Source organism: Rhinoderma darwinii, chromosome 6, assembly GCF_050947455.1.
Source record: "Rhinoderma darwinii isolate aRhiDar2 chromosome 6, aRhiDar2.hap1, whole genome shotgun sequence".
Classification (NCBI taxonomy): Eukaryota; Metazoa; Chordata; class Amphibia; order Anura; family Rhinodermatidae; genus Rhinoderma; species Rhinoderma darwinii.
The window spans coordinates 48,158,966-48,185,415 of NC_134692.1; the positions used below are offsets into that span (position 1 = coordinate 48,158,966).

Below are 26,450 nucleotides of genomic sequence, written 5' to 3' on the forward strand. Positions count from 1 at the left end.
GTGATTTCCGACCATGAATTACGGAAACAGCGTAGCTCACTGAGCTACACTGTTTCCATAACTCCCATAGTAGCGAATGGCAGTTACGGAAGCAGCGAAGCATGCGAGCTACGTTGTTCCTGTAGCTACCATTCAGTTCTACGGGACTAACATTCCTTTAACTACCATTCAGTTCTATGGGACTTACGTAAACAGCTTAGCTCAGCGTAATTCATGGTCGGGAATTACACGCGTCAGTCACAACACAGTGAGGTAGAAGAGGGTTAAGGGGGCCCCGTTCTAGAGATAGGTGTGGGTCCCAGAGGTGGGACCCGCATCTATCTGACATTTATGACATATCCTGTAGATATGTCATAAATGTCTCTGATGGGAAAACCTCTTTAAGGTTATCCTTATTTAAAACATCTTAAAAAAATTTATATATTCTGGGAGCTAGGCTTTCCTTCACCCAGGGCAAAGATTCAGTTTGCTTCCCTTGCCCTATGTCTACGACCCTGGCCAAGGCAGAGCGGCTTCTTGACATCCTCTGTAGATCCTGTAGAGATAGATAGATAGATAGATAGATAGATAGATAGATAGATAGATAGATAGATAGATAGATAGATAGATAGATAGATAGATAGATAGATAGATAGATAGATAGATAGATAGATAGATAGATAAAAATACAAATATAGCCACACTATACAAAAAAAATGAAAAACTAGTGGGTGCAAGCCTCTGGACCTTAGCTTGAGATCCTATAATCGATATGCAATATTCCAAGGAATAGGCAGCGCTCACGGAGATGATCAAGTGAAAAAGTGACGTTTCTTCACCCATGGTAATACGTTTACGTATTCTGTAAGCGGTCATGTTGCAATGTGCTAGCAAGTATTGTGACAAACAATCTTTTTTCTCTGTTCATTTATATATCCTGTCCTCAGAAAAACCCCACTGGCATCTATCCTAGGAATTCTATAATGCCATATAATATGAAGTTGAGGCATGTTTAGACCCTGTTAATAATACAGTTAGAATCATTTTAAATATACAATGTTTGTTCACAAAACTAAGGAAAAATACAAATGTAGCAGTGATGAATTTGTCCTTTCATTTTGTGTAACATCATTTTGTCTATTGTTATAACAGAAAAAAGGTAATGCTGTAGATTTGCCCGCAGTCCTATGTCTACCAGCGATAATACATTAAGATATCACAATGAGTTGTGCCAAATAACAAACTCCCTTCTGCTACATCTAGTGAAAGTAAGAAGAGCCCCACTTGGTATAGGGTATAGCCCTTATTATACAGTGTATGTTACATAGTGATTTATTAGGTTTTTCAGGCCACACAGTGCTAAATTCGCTTTCAGCAGTATACAGTATTAAAGCGATTTAACCAAAACATATATTTTGGGGATAATACTTATGTGTCCCACAATGAAATTAAAGAGCAGCAAGTCACTTGTCTCTTGAAGTGTGTCTCTCCAGTCCATTCAATCTCATTATAAGCAAAATCTCCCTGGAGATTCTTTCTTTATTTAAGTGCGATTATCGCCTCCTCCCTTAGAGACGTCTCTTTTCCCTATCTGGTTTATCCTGAAAGGCCACTGCTTTACCAGAAATCTGTGACGATGAATGAGCCCGGCTTTAATAGGAGACTTTGTGCCTGTGTGTTCATAAGAATGCAGAGTCTTGTAATGCCCCCTGCTGACTCAAACATATCCCGCGGAGCTGCACATTTATTTATTGCTGCAGCAAACAGTTAAATTCAATAGAAAAAAGTGCACAAAATTACATTCTGCTCTACAAGTCTCTCCATTGGAGATATACAATTATTATAGATTTTTATTTACGTTTACTGTAAGATAAAACACACCCATGCAACATTACACATGTTAATAATAATATTTGTACTATTATTATTATTATTATTATTATTATTATCCTTAGGAATGTAAATAAAATTGGGGTTATATATAAGCGTTAAAACAATATATTTCTAGAAATAAGCACTACAAGAAAATTCCAATAATTCGTCATCCACAGAACTAGTTCAATGCGAGGATTAAAGGGGTTGCCCAATTTAGAAAACAAAGGAATTCTGAGTTAATATAGGGTGGGGGGTACTCTTTTCAGGATCCTCATCTGTGTGTGGGATGGAGATCAGTTACAAAGAGAGTCTCTCGCTGTGGTGGGCCTGTCATGCATTTACTGTGTAATGCTTCATTTCCCTGCAGGTGGTTCTGCAGGGAAATTGAACATTTACTACAAGGTTTCTCCAAATATAACAGCTGATCGCTGAGGGTGCCAACAGGGGGACACTTTATCATCAGCTTTTTGTCAAGGAAACCTTATTAAAAGTAGGTAGAACCCATTTAAGGGTGCCCAAAATTTAGAATAAGGTGGTTGTAGTTTCAGATGGCAGAACTCCCATGGTTCAACTGAATATCCAGTCTGATTGTCACTTGGGATCAGAAAATAATTTTTCACTTTTTAGGGCAGATTGGTTCAATTTTTTTTCCTATTTCTGGATCAAACAGGGGAAAGAAAGTTCTATATTTAAGCCCTCTCCTTTCCTTTTATTCATATTCTCGCCATTTCCCTGGGATGTAATTGTGTAACACAAATTAGATCGCCATAGAAGGTCCGGGCGTTAGGGCTCATTCAGATGAGCGTAAAACTAGTCCATGTGCTGTGCGTGAAAATCACGCACAGCACACTGACCCATTGATTTCAATATGGCCATGCACACATGCATAAGTTTTCACGCAGCTAGTGTTCGTTGCGTGAAACTCACTGCATGTCCTATATTGGTGCGTTTTTCACGCATCTACGCGCCCATTGAAGTCAATGGGTGCGTAAAAACCACGCACCAATTCGTTTGGAAAGAAAAAAAATATGTGCTTTGCAGTGCGTAAAAAACGCATGCCACTCACAAAGCACACTGATGCATAACACAGTACACATGGACCAGATTTACACACGTTTTTGATGCGCATGAATCTGATACGATCGTGTGAATGTTGCCTAACTGCCGTAATTACACCCATTTTAAGAGGCCTTATTCTGATCTGATTCTTGCTAAAGTGCTTTTAATAATTCATTTTGTAATATTCAGGATAAATTAAATTAGCTACACATAACCAAAGTTATTTGTATGAAATTGCATTTTATCGATCACTTCACTTCCAAATGATAAAAAAAAGTCCCTGTAAATTCCCTGCATTTATATTTGATGCGTCTATTGTTTTCCTATGTGAGTAGCAATTTGGCCCATACCCCCGTGCACCTCTATGCTCTATAGTACTTCAATATTTTTCCAGGCACAGAAATGGGCATAGCTATAGGGGTGCAGAGGTAGCAGTCGCACCTGGACACCATTTTTTTGAAGGGATCCAAACAGAGGTGTAGCTAGGTTCTCCACCACCCGGGGCAAAAATTCAGTTTGCGCCCCCCCCCAACCACTTTCCCGACATTACCTTCCCCCTCGCCAGGTTTGCTTTCTCAACCAATCAATGACATGTCATTTTTTTTTCATATTTTTTTTATGTAACTTGAGCATAGAACCATTTGTACATTTTATAAGCGATATAGTTATATAAAAAAAAGTTAACATAACAATAAATTAAAAGAAAATAAATTAAGATGTCAGTGCCGGACTAAACAGATTGTATAACAGGCTAATGAGAATATTTATGGTGAAATAATGAACAGTCTTCTCTTGTAGATAGTGCATTACACCCCCCTTATAGATAGTGCCACACAGCCCCCTGTAGATAGTGCCACACAGCCCGCTGTAGATAGTGCCACACAGCCCTCTGTAGATAGTGCCACACAGCGCCCTGTAGATAGTGCCATAATACCCCTTGCAGATAATGCCACACCCACCCCTTGTAGATAGTGCCACACCCACCCTCCTCTAACTAGCGCTACACCCCCCCCCCCTGTACATAGCGCCATTGGGGCTTCCAAGGGGAGCCCCTGGTGGCTCTGTCCATATATGGATAGTGGCATCAGGGGCTACTCCTGGAGCGGAATCCCGAGGAAGAGCATCGGCAATGGTTTGGCTGGGGATTCCACCATACCTCCCAACTTTCAAGTAACACAAAGATGGAAAACTGATGCAGCGCACATAGCAACACCGTATAATGCCCTCTAGCTGCCCCCACGCAGTATAATACCCCCATAGCTGCCACCACACAGTATAATACCCCCATAGCTGCCACCACACAGCATAATAACCCCATAGATGCACCCATACAGCATAATTGTAATGTCGGGGTAGGGAAACAGACAAGTGAGCCCTAATCTACCCGCCACTCAGTCCCTGCCTACTTGCAACGACCCGCCCTAGGCGACGGGGTACAACTGGGCGACGGTCCCTACACTCAATAGGTGCACGACAGACAAACAGACAAGGGTACAAAGAAGCCAGGGTAATGGGGAAGTTGCCCACGGGAACACCGTGAGCAACAAGCGAGGTGAACGAGCCGAGTCAAACCAGGAGATGAGCGAGGTACAAAAACGCAGAGAAGAAGAGTGGTCAGAAAAGCCAAGGTCAATCACAAGCAGAGAATCAGTAGTTCAAGAAGCTGCAGCAGGGCCAGGAAACAAACAGAGAAGAATCACAAGCAAAGGAGGAACAGGAAAGGCAGGTATTAATAGACAGAGGGCGGGAGCTAGCTCCGTCTGGCCAGGCTGTGATAGGCTCTCCCACTCCTAAGCCTGCCATCCTGGGTGGTGGAAGATGGAGTCAGTCTCACAGACATAGAAGCAGGTGCAGACTGATTACCTATGGGCGTCGACACAGAAGTTGTGTCTGGCAGATCCTTTACAATAATGCCCCCATAGATGCACCCATACAGCATAATGCCCCCATAGATGCCCCCATGCAGTATAATATATGCAACGACTCCTGTGCAGTTTCACACTGTGCAGAGGTATATGTTTTTTTTGTTTTGTTTTTTTTTGGGGGGGGGAGTTTGGGGGGGTTTACATCTGTTTTTGGGTGGCATAAACCTGTATACTAGTGGAGAATTTGTAACGTTTGTGTCCATATAAGGTATGTACACATGGATAAAATTTGCTGCAGAAAATTCTGCAGCAAATGCAACTTAGAATTCGCAGGGAAATCTGCCAGAAAATCTGCACCAAATCGTGCTGTGGAAACCAGTGGAGATAAAAAAAAAAGTCATAGGGTATGTTCACACGGCAGCCTCCGTTACGGCTGAAATTACAGAGCTGTTTGAGAAAACAGCTCTGTAATTTCAGACGTAATGGCATGTGCAGGCGCTTTTCGCTGCGTCCATTACGGACGTAATTGGAGCTGTTTTTCCATGGAGTCAATGGAAAATGGCTCCAGTTACGTCTCAAGAAGTGGCAGGCACTTCTTTGATGCGGGTGTCTTTTTTACGTAAAAAAAATGACCGTCGGCACAGTACATCGTAAAACCCATTCAAATGAATGGGCAGATGTTTGCCGACGCTTTGGAGCCGTATTTTCGGACGTAATTCGGGGCTAAAACACCCGAATTACGTCCGTAAATAGTGTGTGTGTGTGAACCCAGCCTTATACTCGCCTCCCAGGTCCTCTGGATGGTCTCTGTACAGTTGTCATCCTGTGTGTGATTCGCTGCTGTACAGAAACCATCAGGGGACCAGGGATGTGTTGCCACAAGAGTGTCACGGGAGGCAAGTATAGTCTTTTTATTTTAAACTATGCAAAAATACTGGGTTATTTTTTGGGGACTTGACATTTGTTGCAGATTTAGATAGATAGATAGAGAGAGAGAGAGAGAGAGAGATTATAGCGTCTCTGTGGTGGCCTCTTGTTTGCTGCTCAACCTGACACATGGTATGTGTGTCCCTGTGCGCCCGGCCCGGCGCCCCCCCTACCTTTTCTCTTAGTTGCGCCCGGGGCACATGCCCCGCCTGCCCCCCCCCCTAGCTACGCCCCTCAATCCAAAGGCCCCTCTAACACATAAGAAGACACCAGTATTGTAAAGTGCACATGGTATGTGGGGGGGGGGCTGTTACACACTTTTCATTGGGGGCCAGGGGCTTCCAGTTACATTTCCGGCCATGGATAAGTGCCAGGTTTCTTAGTATGATAAATATTTGTAATTAAAGTAATCCATTGCTGTCTTCTAAGCAAAATTTTGCTCTCAACTATATTCGTTCTCTGTGACATCAATATTGTGTTTTTAGGCCTCTTTTAGTATTTGTTAAGAATAATCTTAGAAATAATGTAGACATTTTAAGGTACATTGGGCACAGTTCAAATAATGGGAGATTACACAACTTTTCTTTATGTATCATAGTCAACCCATCAAACAGAAAAACTGCACCAGAATAATCAATAGACAAAAAAGTCCATTCACTTAATGAAGGTGATGTTTTCAACTCACGGCCAAAATGAAGGGCTATAACTAGACGGACTGTGTGCACAAGAGTTAAATCCCTGTGAGCAACACTGCAAATACTTTAAAATGCTTTGTACTTTATCTCTTCATGCACCAGTAAACAGGGGGCTTGGGAGAAAGAGAGAGCGGGAGGCAGGCACATGATATATATGGTTTTCTGTAAGGCTTTGTTCTGGAGAGAGACACGTATTTCACCTTGGCAGAAATAACTAACTTCTCCTATGCCAGAGGGCCCAGCAAACCATTGCAGGATGATTTTAGCCCTTTCATTCTATGTACAATGGCAACATATTTCTTTAGAAAGGGTAACATGCCACCGATACTGATGTAACATGTGTAGAACATGCCTAAAATGGCTTTATATATTTTTTTTTCCCCCACAGTTGGGCATATGTTTATGGCCGGTCCATCTATCTATCTATATTGCAATTACATAAAATAATCTAAACAATCACATGTGGAATGAAGTAAGGACAAAAATATGCTGCAAAATGCAAAAAAAAAAAAAAGAGGGCAAGAGTTTCATTTTCACTTTTTGCAAGTAATTAAAGGGGCTTTCCCATGAAGGACATTTATGACATATACACATGGTATCTAGCTTTTTCTGCTCACGCTGCCTCCCGTCCACTTACTGATTACATGGTTGGGAGTTATGGAAACAGCGTAACTCTCTGAGCTACGCTGTTTCTGTAACTCCCATAGAACTGAATAGTAGTTACGGAAACAGTGTAGCTCGCATGCTACGCTGCTTCCGTAACTTCCATTCACTACTATGGGAATTACGGAAACAGCGTGGCACAGCAAGTTACGCTGTTTCCTTAACTCCCGTCCATGCCCAACCATGTAAGTGTCCGGGAGTCAGTATGAGAACAAAAAGCTAGAACAGGGATTGGTTGGTGCGGGTCCCAGAGGTGGGACTCGCATCTATTTGACATTTATGACATATCCTGTGGATATATCATGAATGTCCGTCATGGGAAAACCCCTTTAATCATTGTATAATATTCAGTACATTGTGTGAATTATCAGACAGTCCTTCCAGCCAGTCGTCACCTGCCTAAGAAGAAATACATGAAGAAAAGTAGAAGAAAAAACAAGAAGTCCTTTACATGACCAAGATTTACTTAACACATTGTAGGAAAATATATGTATGTGCAGTTGCCATTTCTAAGAGGACACTATGGCCACATAAAAGTAAGTAACAAATATGCAAATATAGTTTAAAGTAAGATTGCTACCCCCTCCAGTTAGAAGGTTAAAAGAACACATCAAACTACCATGATTACTCGACTACCAAAGCTGGAGGTTATGTGGTTAATTCTCATTAACAAATGAAACATTGACTTTACAGCTGTTTATATGAACATTTGTAAAGGACATTTCTAGGATTACACAGATTTCTATTGGTCAGCATTTGACTTCTGCTCATGAATGTTGCCTATATCTAGAGAAATAATAATCTGTTTTTCCTTTCCAAAGGTTGGATGATTGATGCCGATAGTCGCCCTAAGTTTAAGGAGCTGGCTGCAGAATTTTCTAGGATGGCAAGAGACCCTCAGAGATACCTTGTCATACAGGTACCATATACCACATATACACCTAAGGCAGAGAACATGCCTACTTGTTACATTATCATCATTATCACTATGATAATGTCTGTGTGAATGCAATGAACAGAATCCATTTTTTATTAACTGCTTCATGGTTTCTTATATCTCCAGCCATGAAAAGCAATATATCTGTAGGACGTTGTTCTGCTTAATTTAAGTATGTTACGTCTGTGTTATTATATATTACGATGTAATAACAAATACAAACAATATGTAAACAGCAGTAAATGCATTTTTCCAATTTTAAAGTCCTTTAATAACCATTTCATTCTTTAGATAGAAAAGATCAAATTATCAATTTAAATGTAGTCAATAAGCAATAGAAACAGCATGTGTGTGGAAATAATATCTATAAAGTTTTCTTTGTGCCAAGGTTGGCAGTCATACACATGGCTGTGTCCCAGATCCTTGTACGGATTTGTAATACAACAACTATAGAAGTCCATGGGACTATACTGTAACTATATGTGCCTCCGACATACAGAAAAATAGTTGTGGCATGCTCCACCACATGCCATAGTATGGAGGTATTCTCCCCTAAAAGCATTGCTTTTAAAGGAGAATATGATCCCATATGGGGGGCCTTCAGCTCCGCAAATTGTAATGCTCCTAAAGCCGTACATGCTCTGTTCACATGTTCACATGGTTTTGTCATATACATGCGACCTTAATGACAATATTTCCTTTCTAGTGACCCTGTACTCCCTGAGACCCCTCTAAGCCATTGCTATAGTATTTTTTAGGTTGATACAATTGACTAAATTGCAAATGTACCAGTAGTGGTGATTTTTCCATAAGCAGTTTACATGATCCCACATTCAAACCTGCTGAGGAGAACAAAATCCAGCTTTACTGATATAGAGTGTAGTGTAAGGTTTTCTTCAAAGTTCAATATCTATCTCATATCTATCTGTCTATCTATTTGATTAATGTTCCTTTTACTAATCTATCCATTAAGTCAAAAAGCGTTTTAACTTATTTTGCAAATTCCAATGCGCTCTAGTGGAAGTGCAGTGGAACTGAATATGGTTGACTTATGGTTGCCAGAGTAGAGATCTGTTTGTGACCCCACATTTCATGGCCTGCGTTTCTAAGCAACATCCCAAAATGTTAAAGCTGCTGTTTAGAAACATCAGGCCCAAATAATTATTCTTTAGGGAGAAGGAATAAATCACTACTATTTAATTACAAAGGGATACTACATATTTTACTGGAGTTTCCCCTAACATTCATATTAAGTATAAAAAGTTCAACATAAGGTCAGGCTCTTAGGATATGCTTTATTTCAAAGTATAGCTTTGCATAATTAAATAAAAACCTGAAAGTACAATATCTATAAAATAAATTTAAATTCTAGAGAATAACCCCTTTAAAATATATGGCAAGCCAAGTAATCCTAGTTATTGCTATTACCATTTCACTTATATAATGTGTACTGTGTTAATAGATTATTAAAGATGGTGGATTTATTTGTTTATTGTGAAATACAACTCTGTAACAAAAGCAATAATAATAATAAGAAAAAAGTGATAATAATAATAATATGAAGAAGAAGAAGAAGAAAAAAGTAATAATAGTACGAATAATAATAATAATAATAATAATAAGAAGAAGAAGAAAAAAGTAATAATATGAAGAAAAAGAAGAAGAAAAAAGTAATAATAAGAAGAAGAAGAAGAAGAAGAAGAAGAAAAAATGTAATAATATTAACGCAACTGTATTTTACTTTAGCCGCAAGAGTCCCCCTCCACCCCCAATGCTACATGCACAGAGCCCTGGACGTGGCTGGATCAGTAGGCTCATGAATGTGCAAACAACTTCCCATACCTCTCCGACAATTTCATTTTTATCCTCATGTTACTAATAATCCAGGTTCTTTGTGCTTATTCTAACACATTTGTATCGGTTCTCCCATTGCAGTCACCATGCTGTTACCAGGAACTAGAATATATCTATTGTCCTCAGTGATGCTGAGTTACTGCCATTGTGTTCTGGGGAAGATAATATAATGCCAGGATATCATACAGGATTTCAATGTCACAATCTTTAAAAACGTAATTGCCATAGCATCACCAATCTCCCGCAGGTGGCCTTTTGCTTAAAGGAGCACGTAGAACAAGTCTTTAAGTAGATCCTGCCAATTTAATTGACTTTCTTATAGAAACATAATTATAGGATTCATTTCTGTGTCTTTCAAGATTATGTAAATTTTCCTCTCCCTTTGAAAAATCTGAAAAAGAAAATAGAAATGGCGGTTTCTTGCCAGGTTATATATAAAGGCTAAATTGATGATAACATCTCTAATTCCTGTATTAATGTCTATTCAAACCAAATAATTTACTTTGCTCTTAATAATATAGGGAACTAACAGGTTGGGTGGTTATATCTGTTTAAACTTGATTCTCTGGTCAGAGATGTAGCTATAGCGTGCAGAGGTAGCAGTCTCCCCACGTCCTGGTGTCTGAGGGGGTCCAAAGTCCCCTCTGCTACATATAAAGACACCAGTATTATAAATGGTACTGAGGGGGGGGGGGTCTTGTGACTGATTTTGCATTGGGGTTTCGGTCCCTGGTTGAAGTTGACAAAATCAACTATGTAACTATTCCCAGATCTCTCAGTATTTAAGAGTGTTTCCCTTAAAATCAATCAGTCCCAAGTAAAGCTGCTGAGTTGTGCTCCTATCTTAAACCAGATTTGTTTCTCAATATGCTCAATAAGGGCACCATATTAAAGGGACAAGTTCGTTCTCCAATTAGTCAAAATGGCACAAAAAAATATTGTGCTGTTTTGACTAACAGGAGCGATCAAAGAATGCACCAGACTCATAGTTATGAATCTTGTGTAATTAGGAGGAAACAGTCTCTCTGTCTCTCCCTGCCCTCCTCACAGTGACTAATGGCTGACTGTTTTGTATCTGCTTACACAGCAGCCCATCAATCATTGCCAAGGGGATGGGGACAGGTGGGGGGAGTGCTACTCTCATAAATACATTGGAGTTTGGGCAAATCGGAGAGGGGACCTCTCCCTGTAATACGATGCTTTTGTCTAGGGCAAAAGATTGAGGTGACAGGTTTGTTTTAAAACTTACATACAGTAGTTAAAATTTAAATTGTTAAAATGTGTCCTTAGTCATGTTACATAGTTACATAAGACACAGGTCCATTAAGTTCGACATTTCTCAATCAATTTCACATCATTTATTGCTTACTTAATTATAAGCCTCAATGCCATTTGTCAGTAAATAATCATCTAGCCTTTTTTAAATGCTGACATAGTATCTGTTATTACTACATCTCGGGGTAAGGCATTCCATTGACTACTCTAACTGTAAAGAACCCTTTCCTATATTGATGTCTGAAACGTCTTTCTTTCATAAGCAATGACTGTCCCCTGGTCCTTTGTAGAGTCCTTAGAAGAACAGATTATGTGCTAGTTCTTTGTATTAACCACACATACAGTTATACATGTTATTAAGATCACCTCTAAGGCGTCTTTTTTTCAAGCTGAACAAGCCCAGTTTCTCCATCTGTTCTCCAGCCATCCCATTTTATCATCTTGTCGTCTTTGAACCCTCTCCAGTTCTCCTATATCCTTTTTATAATGTGGAGCCCAAAACTGAATTCCATATTCAAGATATGGGCTTACAAGGGATTTATAGATGTTTATATTGCATTGGAAGCACCGTTTTTTATCTCTCTTTTATACACCCTTTAATCCTATTTGCTTTTGCAGCTGCTGTAGATGTGTCTTAGATATGTCTGTATTAGAAAACATGTGTGCCAACCAATATGACTACTATTAGAGTTTCCAAAGTGGTGCTCACCCAGCTTTCCTCAATGGCACATCTGCTTGGTATTAAGTATTTCAGGGTAGTGTATGTGCAGTTTCACTACATAACTAGGATAATTTCAGGAATGTAAAAAAGTTAGCCAACAGCTGGTAGGAGCTGTAATGGTGACCATAATGGTTTATTCTGCTTTACCAGAAACATTCAGTATGTACCGTAACTAAGAAATGGCTGCATAGAACATTAAAAGACCTCACACAAAATAACTCAAGGACTTATATTTACAGGTGTTTTTATTTCACAGAGAAGCACACTTAAGGCTTCATTCACATCTGCGCCAGGGTCCCGTTCCGACGTTCCGTCTGAGTTTTCTGTCAGAATGGGACCCTGACTGACACAAACGGAAACCATAGGTTTCCATTTCCATCACCATTGATTTCAATGGGGACGGATCCAGTGCCAATGGTTTCCGTTTGTCTCCGTTGTGTAGTTTTGACGGAATCAATAGCGCAGTCGACTACGTTATAGATTCCATCAAAACGAAGGAGCCCTTGCACAATGGAGATAAATGGAAACCATTGGTACCGGATCCGTCACCATTGAAATCAATGGTGATGGAAACGGAAACCTATGGCTTCAGTTTGTGTCAGTCAGGGCTCCATTCCGACGGAAAGCTCAGACGGAATGTCGCAACGTAGCCCTGACACAGATGTGAACGAAGCCTTAGTTGATAAGCTTAATTTAATACATTCCAGTCCATTTGCTATTAACAGACGGTGCACTTGTTCCAAGATGTAGTTTGGATAAGCAATTAGTGGGTTGGATTGATGCAGGCCTTAAAATAAAGACTAAAAAAACTACAACTGTTTACATTATAACTTGAATTTACTTTTGTCGAGAAATTATTAAAAGCTTTGCTCTATCTGAATGTAAATACAAAAACAAAAAATTGACAAAAGATTCCCCTATAACCACAAAGATCCCATAGGGTCTAAAAAGAACCGCTAATGAGCTTCGAAAATCCCGTCCTCTGAGCTGTGTAAAGTTTGAAGGTGAATGTGCTCAGCTGCTTCCTTCTATATCATGTCAAACTGTAACAGTCCAAAAAACTCTCACAAGGAATCAACAGACCCTGTCAAACTCTGTCCAGAAATTGATTCCGTTAGAGGGGTAGACAGAGAGAAAAGCAGAGATAAAGCAAAGAGAAGCAGTAATGTGGATAGTCTCAATTGATGCATAGCTTTCCTGATTCAGTCAATATGTCCCGGAATAAATCAAATTATGCAGTGTTGGAGGGACTGTCTTGAGATGTGTTCCTGGGGCTACTCAATGTCTTTGTGTTCTGTGGTGCATTCTGATGGAGTGGAACTGAATGACTTCTTTTATAAGAATATAATGTGTGCATGTTAAGCCCTGTATTAGATAGATAGATAGATAGATAGATAGATAGATAGATAGATAGATAGATAGATAGATAGATAGATAGATAGATAGATAGAGATAGATAGATAGATATGAGATAGATAGATATGAGATAGATAGATATGAGATAGATAGATAGATAGATAGATAGATAGATAGATAGATAGATAGATAGATAGATAGATAGATAGATAGATAGATAGATAGATAGATAGATAGATAGATAGATAGATGATAGATAGATATGAGATAGATAGATAGATAGATAGATAGATAGATAGATAGATAGATAGATAGATAGATAGATAGATAGATAGATAGATAGATAGATAGATAGATAGATAGATATGATAGATAGATAGATAGATAGATAGATAGATAGATAGATAGATAGATAGATAGATAGATAGATAGATAGATAGATAGATAGATAGATAGATAGATAGATAGATAGATAGATAGATAGATAGATAGATATGAGATAGATAGATAGATATGAGATAGATAGATAGATATGAGATAGATAGATAGATAGATATTAGATAGATAGATAGATAGATAGATAGATAGATAGATAGATAGATAGATAGATAGATAGATAGATAGATAGATAGATAGATAGATAGATAGATAGATAGATATTTAATAATGACACTTTTTTTTGCCTCCAGGGTGATGACCGCATGAAGCTTCCCAGTCCTAATCACAGCAAGTTCTTCCAAAACCTCCTTGATGATGAAGATTTAGAAGACATGATAGATGCTGAGGAGTATCTTGTTCCTCAGGCCTTTAATATACCACCTCCAATCTATACTTCTAGGACACGAATCGACTCCAACAGAGTAAGTGATTACACTGTGCGCATTGTACATAATGTTATTAATTACTTATGGAACTACATGATATATAAAGTAATACGCTTTTTAATATATTTTATCATATATTGCCCACCAAAGTCACAGTCAGTGGGCAAGAAGACATGGGGACCACTTTATCTTCCTATGTGCTCTTTTTCTAAATGGGGTCTTTCTGTTCCTCCTCAGCTCAGCTCTGCTGAATGGCTGATAGGGATAAATGATTCAACATTATAAGGGAATTTATAACACGCTACAAATAAAGAGGCCTATCCAATTGACAAGTTCCTTTCAAGATAATAGATCAAAGCGTTTTTAAACAGTACTGTTAATATTGCTTTCAGTAGTTTGTTAGCCAAGTCTTTGATATCTGTCTTCTGTACAAAATTCTGTAGATTTAAAGAGTGGTATGCATTTATATTTAAGTGACATTATTATTTTAAGGATGTTTTAGTTAGGGCTGTTACTTTGTAACCCAAAATAATAATTCAGTAATTAAAGGGTTGATAAGGTTTTATGTAAAAAAAAAAAGCTTTGCAACTTTCAAATATACTTTGTGTGTCAATTCCTCCATATTTTCAAGATCTCTTGCTGTCAATGAATGGAAACATGTTTATTTACATCCACTGGTTAAAAACTTGCCCTGATCGTGTCTAACTGACAAAGGAACAAAACTCTTAAGTATATTGGATCTCTCTCTTCTAACAAGCCATGCACCTGTGTGTGTCAGTTAGACTTTATCAGGACAGTTATTCAGCCTCTGAATTTAAGGAAAAAAAATCTGTAAGGCCCCATGCACACGACCGTAGAATTTGTCCGTAATTGCGGACCGTAATTACAGACCAATTCAATTCTATTGACCACGGACACCTTCCCGTAAATTGCGAGAAGGTGTCCGGGCCGTAGAAAGCCTCCGCAAAAGATAGGACATGTCCTATCTTTTGTTTTTTACGGATCGTGCTCCCATACTTTGTGGCATGGGGCCTAAGCAAATAGAAATCTTGAAAATAAGAGAAAATTTAAACATTATTAAGCTGCATGTCTTCTCATTCTACAATGAATAAGCTATATTGACATAAAACTGGAAAAATATTTTAAAGATGACCTGTCAACTTTCGTGACACGTCTATTTTACTGAACACCTTTATTCTCCATTTTTTCCTAGAACTCTTCAATGTGTTATTCCTCTGTTATTCCTCCTATAATGTTATAAATAAATTGACAACTGGGTGTTACCATTTCCCTCGTCAAAAGGGCGTGTCCCTACACAGTATGGGACTGTGAGCAGTGATTGACCAATTCAGACTGTGTGGAGGACAATCCCCCCCCCAACTGGTAGCACTCAGTAGTCCATGTATTGCACAGCCGGTGGCCGGGAGCGCCGCTGTGCTAATATAACTGAGAAGGGGACGCAGTGCTAAATCAGCACTACTGCTCCTACAATATGTGTCAGTGGGGTCCCTACAATTGGACTTCAACTGATCAAAAAGTGATGACATATGCTAGCGATATGCCGTCAATTTGTGTGACGAGAATGCCCTTTTTAAGAGGACCTCTCAACTCTCTTGACATTTCTGTTTTAGTAACTATTTGTATTCCCCATGAAATATCAATTCTGGAGCATCTTTTCTTAGTACTCTACATTTTGCCATTCCTCTGTTATTCCTCCTAGAAATGAATGAATACGTTTACAACTAAGTGTTACCCATTGGAGGGTGTCCCAACACACTCCTACTCATCCAATCAGTGCTCACAGTGCCAAACTATGTAGGGACACTCACCTACACAGTAAGGGGAATGGTTATATTAAGTTGTCAATTTATTCATAAGAACGATACAACACAGACCTCTAAGAAAATATGTTCAATACTACAAGTATTCACTAAAACATTCATGTCCGGAGAGCGGAATGGAAACTGACCAAGGTGCTGAAGTTGTATAACCTCAACAAGTAATTTTTGTCTACAGGTTGCTGCAGTTTTGGACAGTACATGTTATTGTATTTCAGTTTAGTAATATAAAGAAGGATAGACTAAATATATTTACCATATTCATTCCAATGTGGAAAGTCAAGATAGGGTTATATGTTACTATTAACAAGAAGTTGCTTGATTCTTCACAGCAGAAAAAAAGGTATCTTCATTAGCGATAGATTAAAAAGTATCTTTTTTTTTTTACAAAATTTCAGTATAGCTCTACAAAAAAATATACTTTTGCAAATTTTACTTTTTAAGTTACTATTATATTTTATTAATTCTTATATAATCAGAATTCTCCTGATTGGCTTTTTATCAAACAGTGAGGTAGCTATACTAAACAGACACGTGACCTAACAGATAAGTTCTAACACTATCATTCAAGTCCCCACATCGGACTGATCCTTGAATTCAAGAATCCAGCAGAATTTTTCGGTTGTCTCCCTTTGAGCCTCACCTACCGGGAGAATAGAGATCCCATGAGCCCTGCTCCACCATGGGAGGCAGCCGCCGGATGCTGCATCCAGGTGCAGATTTAACTACAGTGTTCAAGTCTATGGGAGTTACCAGAAACAGCCAAGCCATTCTCCTGATAAGTGGGGGTCTACCTCTAACAACCAGTACAAGATCAGTAAAACAAAATATTTACAAATATAAAATGTCATTTAAAAGTTGTCCCCTAATGCTGTATTTGCAGACCTATTTCTATAAGTGCTGGTTGTATACAATGTAGCACATCAGTTCCCTCAGGAGTCTTTGAGTGGCTTGAAATCAGATCTTGATGAATTTTTAACAAAAATTAGCAATTGCTTAAAATGTATGGAATATCAGTTTCCTTAGATGTACTCTATAAATCTGAAATATTCTGAATTCTGGAAAAGAAAACAACTTTATTTGAGCCATTTTTACTAACCAGATATGTTTCTCTTTTTTCAATGTATCTGGAAATTGTATTTCATAGGCAGATGACTTGTCAGTCAGGTCAAAAATGCTAATATTGTGGCATAGAGCAACTATAGATCAAACTGTTGTAAGAAAGCAAAACATGTTATTACTATAATGTAGAAATGTGTCTATAACTATACGGACAATTTAGAAGACCCTTTAAATGAAGTGTAAGAGACACCATTGACACCCTTTTTGTATGTATTTGATATGATATATTGCTTGGCATGAGTGTTATCTCAGCACAGCTGCTGCATGGGTGTGGAGGTCTATACTTGTAAGGTTTCCTTCATAGTCAGATCGACTCTACATTGCCGTTCCTTATCAACTCCATTCAAAACTAAAAAGCGACCAGACAAGAAGCTCAATTACAGATGGCAGCATCATGGAGCATTTGAGCAGGAAAGAGAAAGAAATTATCATCAACTTGCTATTCAGCACTAAAAAAAAAGTCAAAGAATTTCTAGTTTTCCGTGTCTTGCATTCACGGCATGAACTAGAAGGAACCCCTTCTTTCACCCTCAATTATACTCTTTGGGAAGCGCAGAATGTGCCTTGATTGCCGCTTTGTACAGGAAGATGAAGAGCTGATGTGACAGTCTACCCGTCAGCCTCTCCGCCATTCTTTTCTCTGTCTCGCTACCCCTCTTTCAGACTGTTTATTCTGCTTCTTTCTGCGTTTGTGACACTTTTCCAATGTGTTTCTGAGGTCAGATTTTGTGACAGGAGATTGCACAGCTGCCAAATTGGATGTATTTCAGCCCATAACTGTTCTTCCTTTTATTGTACGCTAAGCTGGAACATAACTCATACACAAAGACATTTTAAGAAATACACTAGTCCATCATTTTGGTAGTTGTGAGGGCGTCACCTTGGACTCCACACTGTTTCTCAGTTTGTATGTATAGAAGTTGATGTAAAAGTGAACCTGCTGTTAGGAAGTTGCATAGATACATTGTATAAATCCAAATCACCATCCTCATTGATGTCTGCTCATATAACTGTGACTAATAAAAAGGATGTGGACATTGATGAGGATGGTGATTCAAAGCCATGCAATTTGCTTATGACAAGGCTACACAAAGCCAGAGCACAGGCAGAAAATTTGGTCACGAGAACATAGCAGTAGAGTAGCTGAAGGCTTCGTCCCTATAACGTCAAGAATTATTACATTTTTGGTTCACCATTTTTACGTCTACTCAAGGGCCTTTTATGCATCACTTCTGGTAGTTCTCCTTTGATGTGCCACATTATAGACCGAAAACTGTAACAACCCGTGTTGTATGACACCTGTATGTCATGGCGCTATATGACCATATTATGCGTGATACATTAGTATGTACTAGACAACATTAACTATTACTTTTAATAGTAGGTATGTCAAATAATAATCTACCACATTCTTTATTTTAAATTTTAACCTTCAATCTTTATTGTCATACCATATGTTTGGGGGACAATATCCCTAAAAGTATTTCATAACCTAATGTGATTCTATGGGATTAACATTTAGTGCTCATTACAGCTTGAATATTTTTTGATTCACAATGAGCTAAGTTATTGGGTATTGATGCTGAATGGACAGAATGTATCTTAAACAAGCAGCGTACATTGTACACAACTACGGTAATATGTGGTTCTTCCATAGAGTTAAAGTCCTTTTATACCAGCCAATATGGACCGTGAAAACAAGCGCCGATCAACGACACAGCTCATTGATCGGCGCTTGTTTGCTCCTTTCAGAAGGAGCAATGATTGGTTGTGCAGATCGCTCGTCCCCATGCATTTTCATCGTGTCGGCAGAACATCTCCCTGTTTACAGAGGGAGATGTGCGGCCGACCACAATAACATTTATTGCTGCATAAAGGATACGATCAGCCGATGAACAAGCGTTTGCTGGTTCATTGGCTGATCTTTGCCCTGTTTACACCATGCGATGATCGGGAACAAACAATCATATGAACTCTCATTGCCTGCGCTTTGGTCCGTGTAAAAAGGCCTTTACTTAGTCTGCCATATAGTTACATGAAAAGAGATTAATGTGCAGAAATTGTCTATAGAGCAAGCTAAATGGGCAAGTTTATCACATACATACCATACAGTCCTAGTTCCCATGATCCTCGTTTGGGGGACAAATTGTTAAAAAAAAAGTGCAAAGTTCAGTGCAATGAACACACATATGTTATTTCTACAAAGCTCATTTAAAAAATGGATATGGTACAAATGCCTCAGTACAAGAATACAATACATAGAAAGAGAATATACAAGATGGTCTTCACTGCTTTAGATTTGCAATTATTTTTACATGTTATTATTTCATTCATGATTTAGTCAGGGTATTACGGAGAGAACTCATACATCATTGTAGAGTATGGATATCAAGCCTAGCTTGTAAATGGCACAAAAGGGGCGCACATATAGTGTCCATTCCTATAGAATAATGTATTTTAAAGGAGTTGTACAGAATAGTAAAACATGGCGGATTTCTTTCAGACACATCACCACGTGGATTGTGTCTGGTATTGCAGCTCAGCTCCTTCGAAGCAATTGGGGTTGGCCACAGCTACAAAGTAATTGTAAATGAAGCGGACCAATATATTAGATCATTTTATGAAATACATAAAATAGAAGGATTTTATGACTTTGAAATAATTTGTGAAAAAGGCAAGATGCTGTTTTAACCAAGTCCATGAACTTCTGGGTGTCTATAACATCCTTGGCTTTCATTGCTGGAGGATGGTGACACAATATAGAACTATATGTCTGATTTTCACGTATCTAGGGTTGTAACTGGATAATGCAATAGTCATTACAGTACCATACAAGTATTCAGAGGAGCAGGATGCAAGTTCTTATATTGAGAACAAACCACTATGTATGTAATCCCAGTTCTCTCTTATCCACCGCTGACTTAAATTACACAATGAACAATCATTACACACGTGGTGAAGAACAGTAACTACTATGGTTGTCCAATGACTCTCCTAGATAAATCAATGCACTGACCTGAAGAGGTCTTTCTAGTGCTTTTTAAATCTTGGCTTTCTTGCCTTTTAAAGACATGTTTGAAGTGAACATCTCAAAATGTCCCTCCAGCGATTTGGCCAAGCAAACAAGTCCGAATCCCATCCTCCCTGAGCAAACACCGGCTCCATTTCAAAGGCATCGGCTGCTATTTGCAACTGATCAGAGAAGAGATCAAAACCAGATTGGAAAGAGCAGCCCCAGAGACAGGCCCGTGTTTGTTGTCAGAGAATGCTGTCATCATCCTGCAGAGATCACCTCCGTGCTCAATAACACAGGTCACACAAAGCCAGATGTGCACACCTGAAGGTAGCCCCAAGCACACACAGTCCCAAATCTAATTGTGGCAAGCTTAGGGGGAGGCAGCTTAGTGGCTAGGAGGATTTTATGTCTCATTTCCTCCATAAAATGTCTTGCTAGATTTTTTTTCACATTGTATAGTCTGGTAAACAATTGGCTACATTGTAGAGATTAACAATTAGTATTTATGTGAATATAATGCTGATGGAGCATAGGTTCCAAGTCTATAGTAGGGTATAGTTGTCATGTTTATTTCATTAAGGCCGGATTCACGCGAGCCTAATCAAATCCCAGTCCGACAGCGGGTCTAATGACCCGAACCCGGTCTAGTGGGGATCTATGATGCTGATAGCTCAGGTCATTAGATCTTCAGGTCATTAGATCTTCAGGTCAGAAGATTAGATAATCTCAAACCGAGATTTGCAATCGTAATATGTGCCTCTACTATGCGATTGTAAAATTGGCCTTAGGGCCTGTTCACATCACCGTTCCTTTCCACTGAGGGGTTCAGTCGAAGGTTTCCGTCGGGTTAACCCCTCAACGGAAAGGCAAACGGAAACCTTAGCTTCCGTTTCCCTCACCATTGAACTCAATGGTGACAGAAACCAAGCTAATGGTTTCCGTTTGTCACCATTGTGACATGGTTCCGTTGTTCTTGACAGAACCAATAGCGCAGTCGACTGTGCTATTGATTCCCTCAAACCATTAGCTAGGTTTCCGTCACCATTGAGTTCAATGGTGAGGGAAACGGAAGCTATGGTTTCCGTTTGCCTTTCCATTGAGGGGTTAGCCCGATGGAAACCTCCGACAGAACCCCTCAGTGGAAAGGAACGGTGATGTGAACACAGCCTTAAACAGTTTTTTGTGACATCAACATTTCTAGTGTCTAATGTGGTCATTTGTATTTTAAATGGGTTTTCCTATTTTATGTAAATAAAACTTTTTCATTCTATAATGGAAAGTTCTGCAACTTTCTATTATATTTTGTGTTTTAATTTCACCAATTTTTTAGATCTCTAGTTGCTGTCAGTGCATGGAGACATACTTATTTAGGCCCCATTCACACGGTCGTGCCCGTAATCACAGGCCACGACAGCCACCTGCATTTTCAGCCCGTGCTCCTTTACAAAGTATGGGAGCACAGTCCGTAAAAAGCAAAAGATAGGACATGTCCTATCTTTTGCAGTACACTTCTACAGCCCGGGCACCTTACCGTAAATAAACGGGAAGGTGTCCGTGGACAATAGAAGTGAATGGGTCCGTAATTGCAGTCCGCAAATACGGACGATTTTTACGGTCGTGTGCATGGGGCCTTACATTGAAAATCTGGAAATGGATAGGCTTGCTGTGTTTGTTTAGACAAAATGCTGAATCGGATAGTTTTGAGATGGGTATGTTTTGGATGCTAAACCCCCATCAACACATACTGGTGGTTTTGGTGCCCTAAAATTTAGTGACATGTTCCCTTTAAAAGTAACCATGTATCTTTGTTAGCTGACCCTGATTAAGACAAGTTTATGTGTTTTTGTTCACTGAGAGCACATAGAGATCATAAAAATCATAATCAGTTGAAACACAAAGTATAAGGCCCCATGCACACGATCATATAATTACGGACCGTACTTACGGACTCATTCATTTCTATGGGCTACGGACACCTTTCTGTAATTTTACGGATGGGTGTCTGTTCCGTAGAAATGATCTGTAAAATATAGAACATGTCCTATTCTTCTCTGTACTTACGGCACGGACTCCCCATAGAAGATTATGGGCGCTTCCGTAATTATGGATGTGCACTCGTAGCCCTCCGTAATTACGGAAGTGTTGCTAAGCATCGCCATATTTGCAGATGTTGCACATCATTTGTGGTTTTATTCTTCTTTTTGCGGATCCATATATACGGATGCATTACAGACCGTATTTGCAGCTACCATTTCATTTACATGCGGATAAGTTGCGGATGCCTACGGATCCGTATTAATGGACAGTATTTACCGATGGATGAAAATACGGTCATATGCATGCGGCCTAATAGAAAGTTGCAAAACTTTTCATCAAACAATAAAGACTGGACCACTCCCTTATGTCATAAGACAGATGCACTTTAAACTGAGACATTTGAAATATGAAGGGTTAACCTCGTGCAGCCTCCTGGCTGATTTGACTGAATGTAGAGTGCAGTGTGATTAATCCCTTACCATCTCCTAGAAAATAAGCATCACAAAGAGAGCTCTGGCTGTTTCACAAAGACTGGCAGGGATTCTCTGAAACGACACAATCTCTTCTGCCCATTCAGTAAGTAGGTGGTAGCAGAGTCTAGCTCTCCTCGCAATTCTGTATGAAGCCCTCATAACAGATGCACTATATTTTACATAACATTAAACTGCTGATTTGAGCGTGACAGCGAGAAAAAAAAAGATAAAGATGGGGAGATTTATCAAAACTGTCTAGCAAAAAAGCTCACAATTTAGCTTTAGAGGGGGGTCCTCTGTTCAGGATCCTAATCTGTAGGCCAGAGTGGAGAGCAGTTACAAAGAGTGTCTCTAGCACTGGGGGGCACGCTCCGTCCGGCATTACACAGACAACCCATTTATATGAATGAACATTGTGTAATGCTTAATTTCCCCCTGTGGCGGCGCTGCATGGAAATTGAACACTTACTGACAGATTTCTCTGCAGATTACAGCTGATCGCTAGGGATACTAGCAGGAGAACACTTTGAGATCAGCTTATTGTCAAGGGAACCTACTAACGAGTAGGGATTGTCCAAAGCGGAGGACCCCTTTAAAATGCTCTTGAAAATAAAAAAAATCACCCGTAATAGGCAACAATAGAAGGAATAATAGGCACGGCACTCACCGTTCAGTATTTCTTCATTACTTTATTTTCTTTTCATAAAAAAAAAACACATGGGCTGTAATTGGCACTAAGACCTGTTTGTCTGTTAGACAGTTCTGGTAACTGGGGCCTATCATTTTCTTAAAACATTACCATGGCTCCCAAAGATTTTTCATCAGAATTCAGGGATTACTACAATTATTATTGCTACAATTACATTGATGCACTTCAATCGGTTTTTCAAAATAGTAAAAAAGATTAAGTCTCATTTATCAACACTGTCTAACAACAAGACCGGCCTGGTTGCCCATAGCAACTAATCACAGCACAGAGAACACTCCTGAGAATATTAAGAAATGAAAGTTGAGCTCTGATTCATTGCTGTTTTTATTTTTTTTTCACCCCCAAAAATCATTATTTTAGTCACAAAGCAGCAAATAATGGCTGGGGAAGTAAATAACTATTTTTTTTATTGCATTCAGTGACAGGACTGCATACTTCTTACATGGCGCTTTATATATTTGAGAACATGTTGCAGAGCACAGTAACACGTCGTATTTTCTATATGTTGCTCTGTGCCCCCAGTAACATTTTATCGGATACAGCAGTCACAGCCCTGGCAGGAAGATTTTACAATCAAATACACGCTGTACAAGTCTCATGTTCTGACAAGGGAAGTGAGAAAACCATTATTAAGTTCACAAGGACATCCCGTTCTTCTCAACACCACATCACACATTGCAATACAGGACAAGGAATGCAGCGTAATCCATCCTTCAAAACCAGGAAAATAAAATCTGAGGGTTTATTCTTTTCTGTATGTGACTGAACTATAATACACATTATAGAACAAAGATAGAGTTTACACGGAGAAAAGGTTTCAATATGCATTGTTCAGATGCTACAGGTAAAGGAGTTTACACCATTGATATAGTCAACTATCTATCTATCTATCTATCTATCTATCTATCTATCTATCTATCTATCTATCTATCTATCTATCTATCTATCTATCTATCTATCTATCTATCCTTCTATCTATCCATACCTCCCAACTTTTGAATTCGGAAAAGAGGGACATTTTAAGCCACGCCCACTAACCACGCCCAATATCCCGCATCAACACATCAAATCACGGCCAGATCCTTCTGCAAATAACGCTCGCACATTCTCACTGCGGATCTCTAGACTGTCTGGATATCACAGATATTATGGATCCGGTTATATCGTCTTTGTGTTACTTTTCCTAACTTGGGTATAACATTTGCTCATCACGGCGGCAGCAGCTGCAGGACAAACCAAAAGGCTGAGAACAATAAAAGTCAAAAGGGAGACCCTGTGGTTGATGACTTTTCAATTGACAGGTAGCAGAGTTACATGATGGGGATTTTTTTTTCCAGTTGTGTAACTCTGCTACCGGTCAATGGAAAAATCATCCACCAGAGCCCCCCTGTAGATTGCTCCACACACAGCCCCCCTGTACATAGCGCCAGACACAGCCCCCTGTAGATAGCACCACACACAGCCCCCCCTGTAGATAGCTCCACACACAGCCCCCCTGTAGATATCTCCACACACAGCCCCCCTGTAGATTGCTCCACACACAGCCCCCCTGTAGATATCTCCACACACAGCCCCCCTGTAGATTGCTCCACACACAGCCCCCCTGTACATAGCGCCAGACACAGCCCCCTGTAGATAGCTCCACACACAGCCCCCCTGTAGATTGCTCCACACACAGCCCCCTGTACATAGCGCCAGACACAGCCCCCCTGTACATAGCGCCAGACACGGCCCCCCTGTAGATAGCTCCACACACGGCCCCGCTGTAGATAGCTCCACACACAGCCCCCCTGTACATAGCGCCACACACAGCCCCCTGTAGATAGCTCCACACACAGCCCCCCTGTAGATAGCGCCAGACACAGCCCCCATGTAGATAGCTCCACACACAGCCCCCATGTAGATAGCTCCACACACAGCCCCCCTGTAGATAGCGCCAGACACAGCCCCCTGTACATAGCGCCAGACACAGCCCACCAGTAGATAGCTCCACACACAGCCCCCCTGTAGATAGCTCCACACACAGTCCCCCTGTAGATAGCTCCACAGCTCCAGAGCCCCCATGTACATAGCGCCAGACACAGCCCCCCCTGTAGATTGCTCCACACAGCCCCCCTGTAGATAGCTCCAGATACAGCCCCCCTGTAGATAGCTCCACACATAGCTCCCCTGTAGATAGATCCACACACAGCCCCCCTGTAGATTGCTCCACACAGCTTCCCTGTACATAGCGCCATACACAGCCCCCCTGTAGATAGCTCCCTGTAGGTAGCGCAACACAACCCCCTTATAAGAGGTAGCCGAACCTACTGCTGCCACTCTCCGCTCTGTTTTCACTCACCGTCAGAAGAAGGCAGAAGTCTTGCGGCGGCGTTCTCACTGATGTCGCTGACGGCCCGGGAGTGGACCAGTCCAGTCACCTGACCGGTAAGGTCAGATGACAGGTCAGGTGACTGGACTGGTCCATTTCTGTGCCGGTATCGATCCCAGTGAGAATACCGCCGCAAGACTCCTGACTTCTTTTGATCGCTGCTGCAGTCGTCTGGCATGCAGGGCGCCTGTCAGCAGCGATCAGCTGTTTTGATACAGCTGCAGAGCCCAGCGGGACATTTTGCATACTGCCCTGGGCGGTGGGACAGCGGTGACTGTCCCGCCGGATCCGGGACGGTTGGGAGGTATGATCTATCTATCTATCTATCTATCTATCTATCTATCTATCTATCTATCTATCTATCTATCTATCGTGACAGTTTGGGGAAATCAGACCGGGCAAGGTGACACTGCAAAGGCAGGTTTTTGGTTAATCAAAGTCTCACTTTTGTTTCCAGCAACTTGTACAGTTCAGTAAACAGAAATAAAGCCTATTTTCTGGATAACAGGTTTTGAACATAAAGTAACTTATTATGTGGGATAACAAATGATAGAAATGCAGTCCCTGGCATAATGAAGAGTACATAAAGCCAATAAAAGCGTGGCCAGGGGCAGAACAGGGAACAGGGAGTGCATTTTTTGTGCATTATGTCAGGGTGAGAGGGATGGGGCCCACCAGTGCAATCACAATTGTTTTTCTACGACACATTTATTAAGACGCGTGCGCCTCTTAATATTTCTGACGCACTTTACTTCAGTGGAGCAGAAAGCTAAGGCTAAGTTCACATCCCGTTTTCACTGCACGTCTGACATGTACGTTTTGACAAAAAAAAACGTGTCGAAATGAGTACCACA

General features: G+C 40.1%; 1 protein-coding gene across 2 annotated transcripts in view; it reads left to right on the top strand.

The window, feature by feature from the left end:
- ERBB4 (erb-b2 receptor tyrosine kinase 4) overlaps positions 1–26,450 on the top strand; it is a 765,761-nt gene that overhangs the window by 716,276 nt on the left and 23,035 nt on the right. For both annotated transcript variants that reach the window (XM_075829649.1, XM_075829650.1), the window contains exons 24-25: positions 7,885–7,982; positions 13,896–14,066. In XM_075829649.1, coding sequence (XP_075685764.1) covers positions 7,885–7,982; positions 13,896–14,066 — 269 coding nt within the window. The remainder of the gene's footprint in view (positions 1–7,884; positions 7,983–13,895; positions 14,067–26,450) is intronic.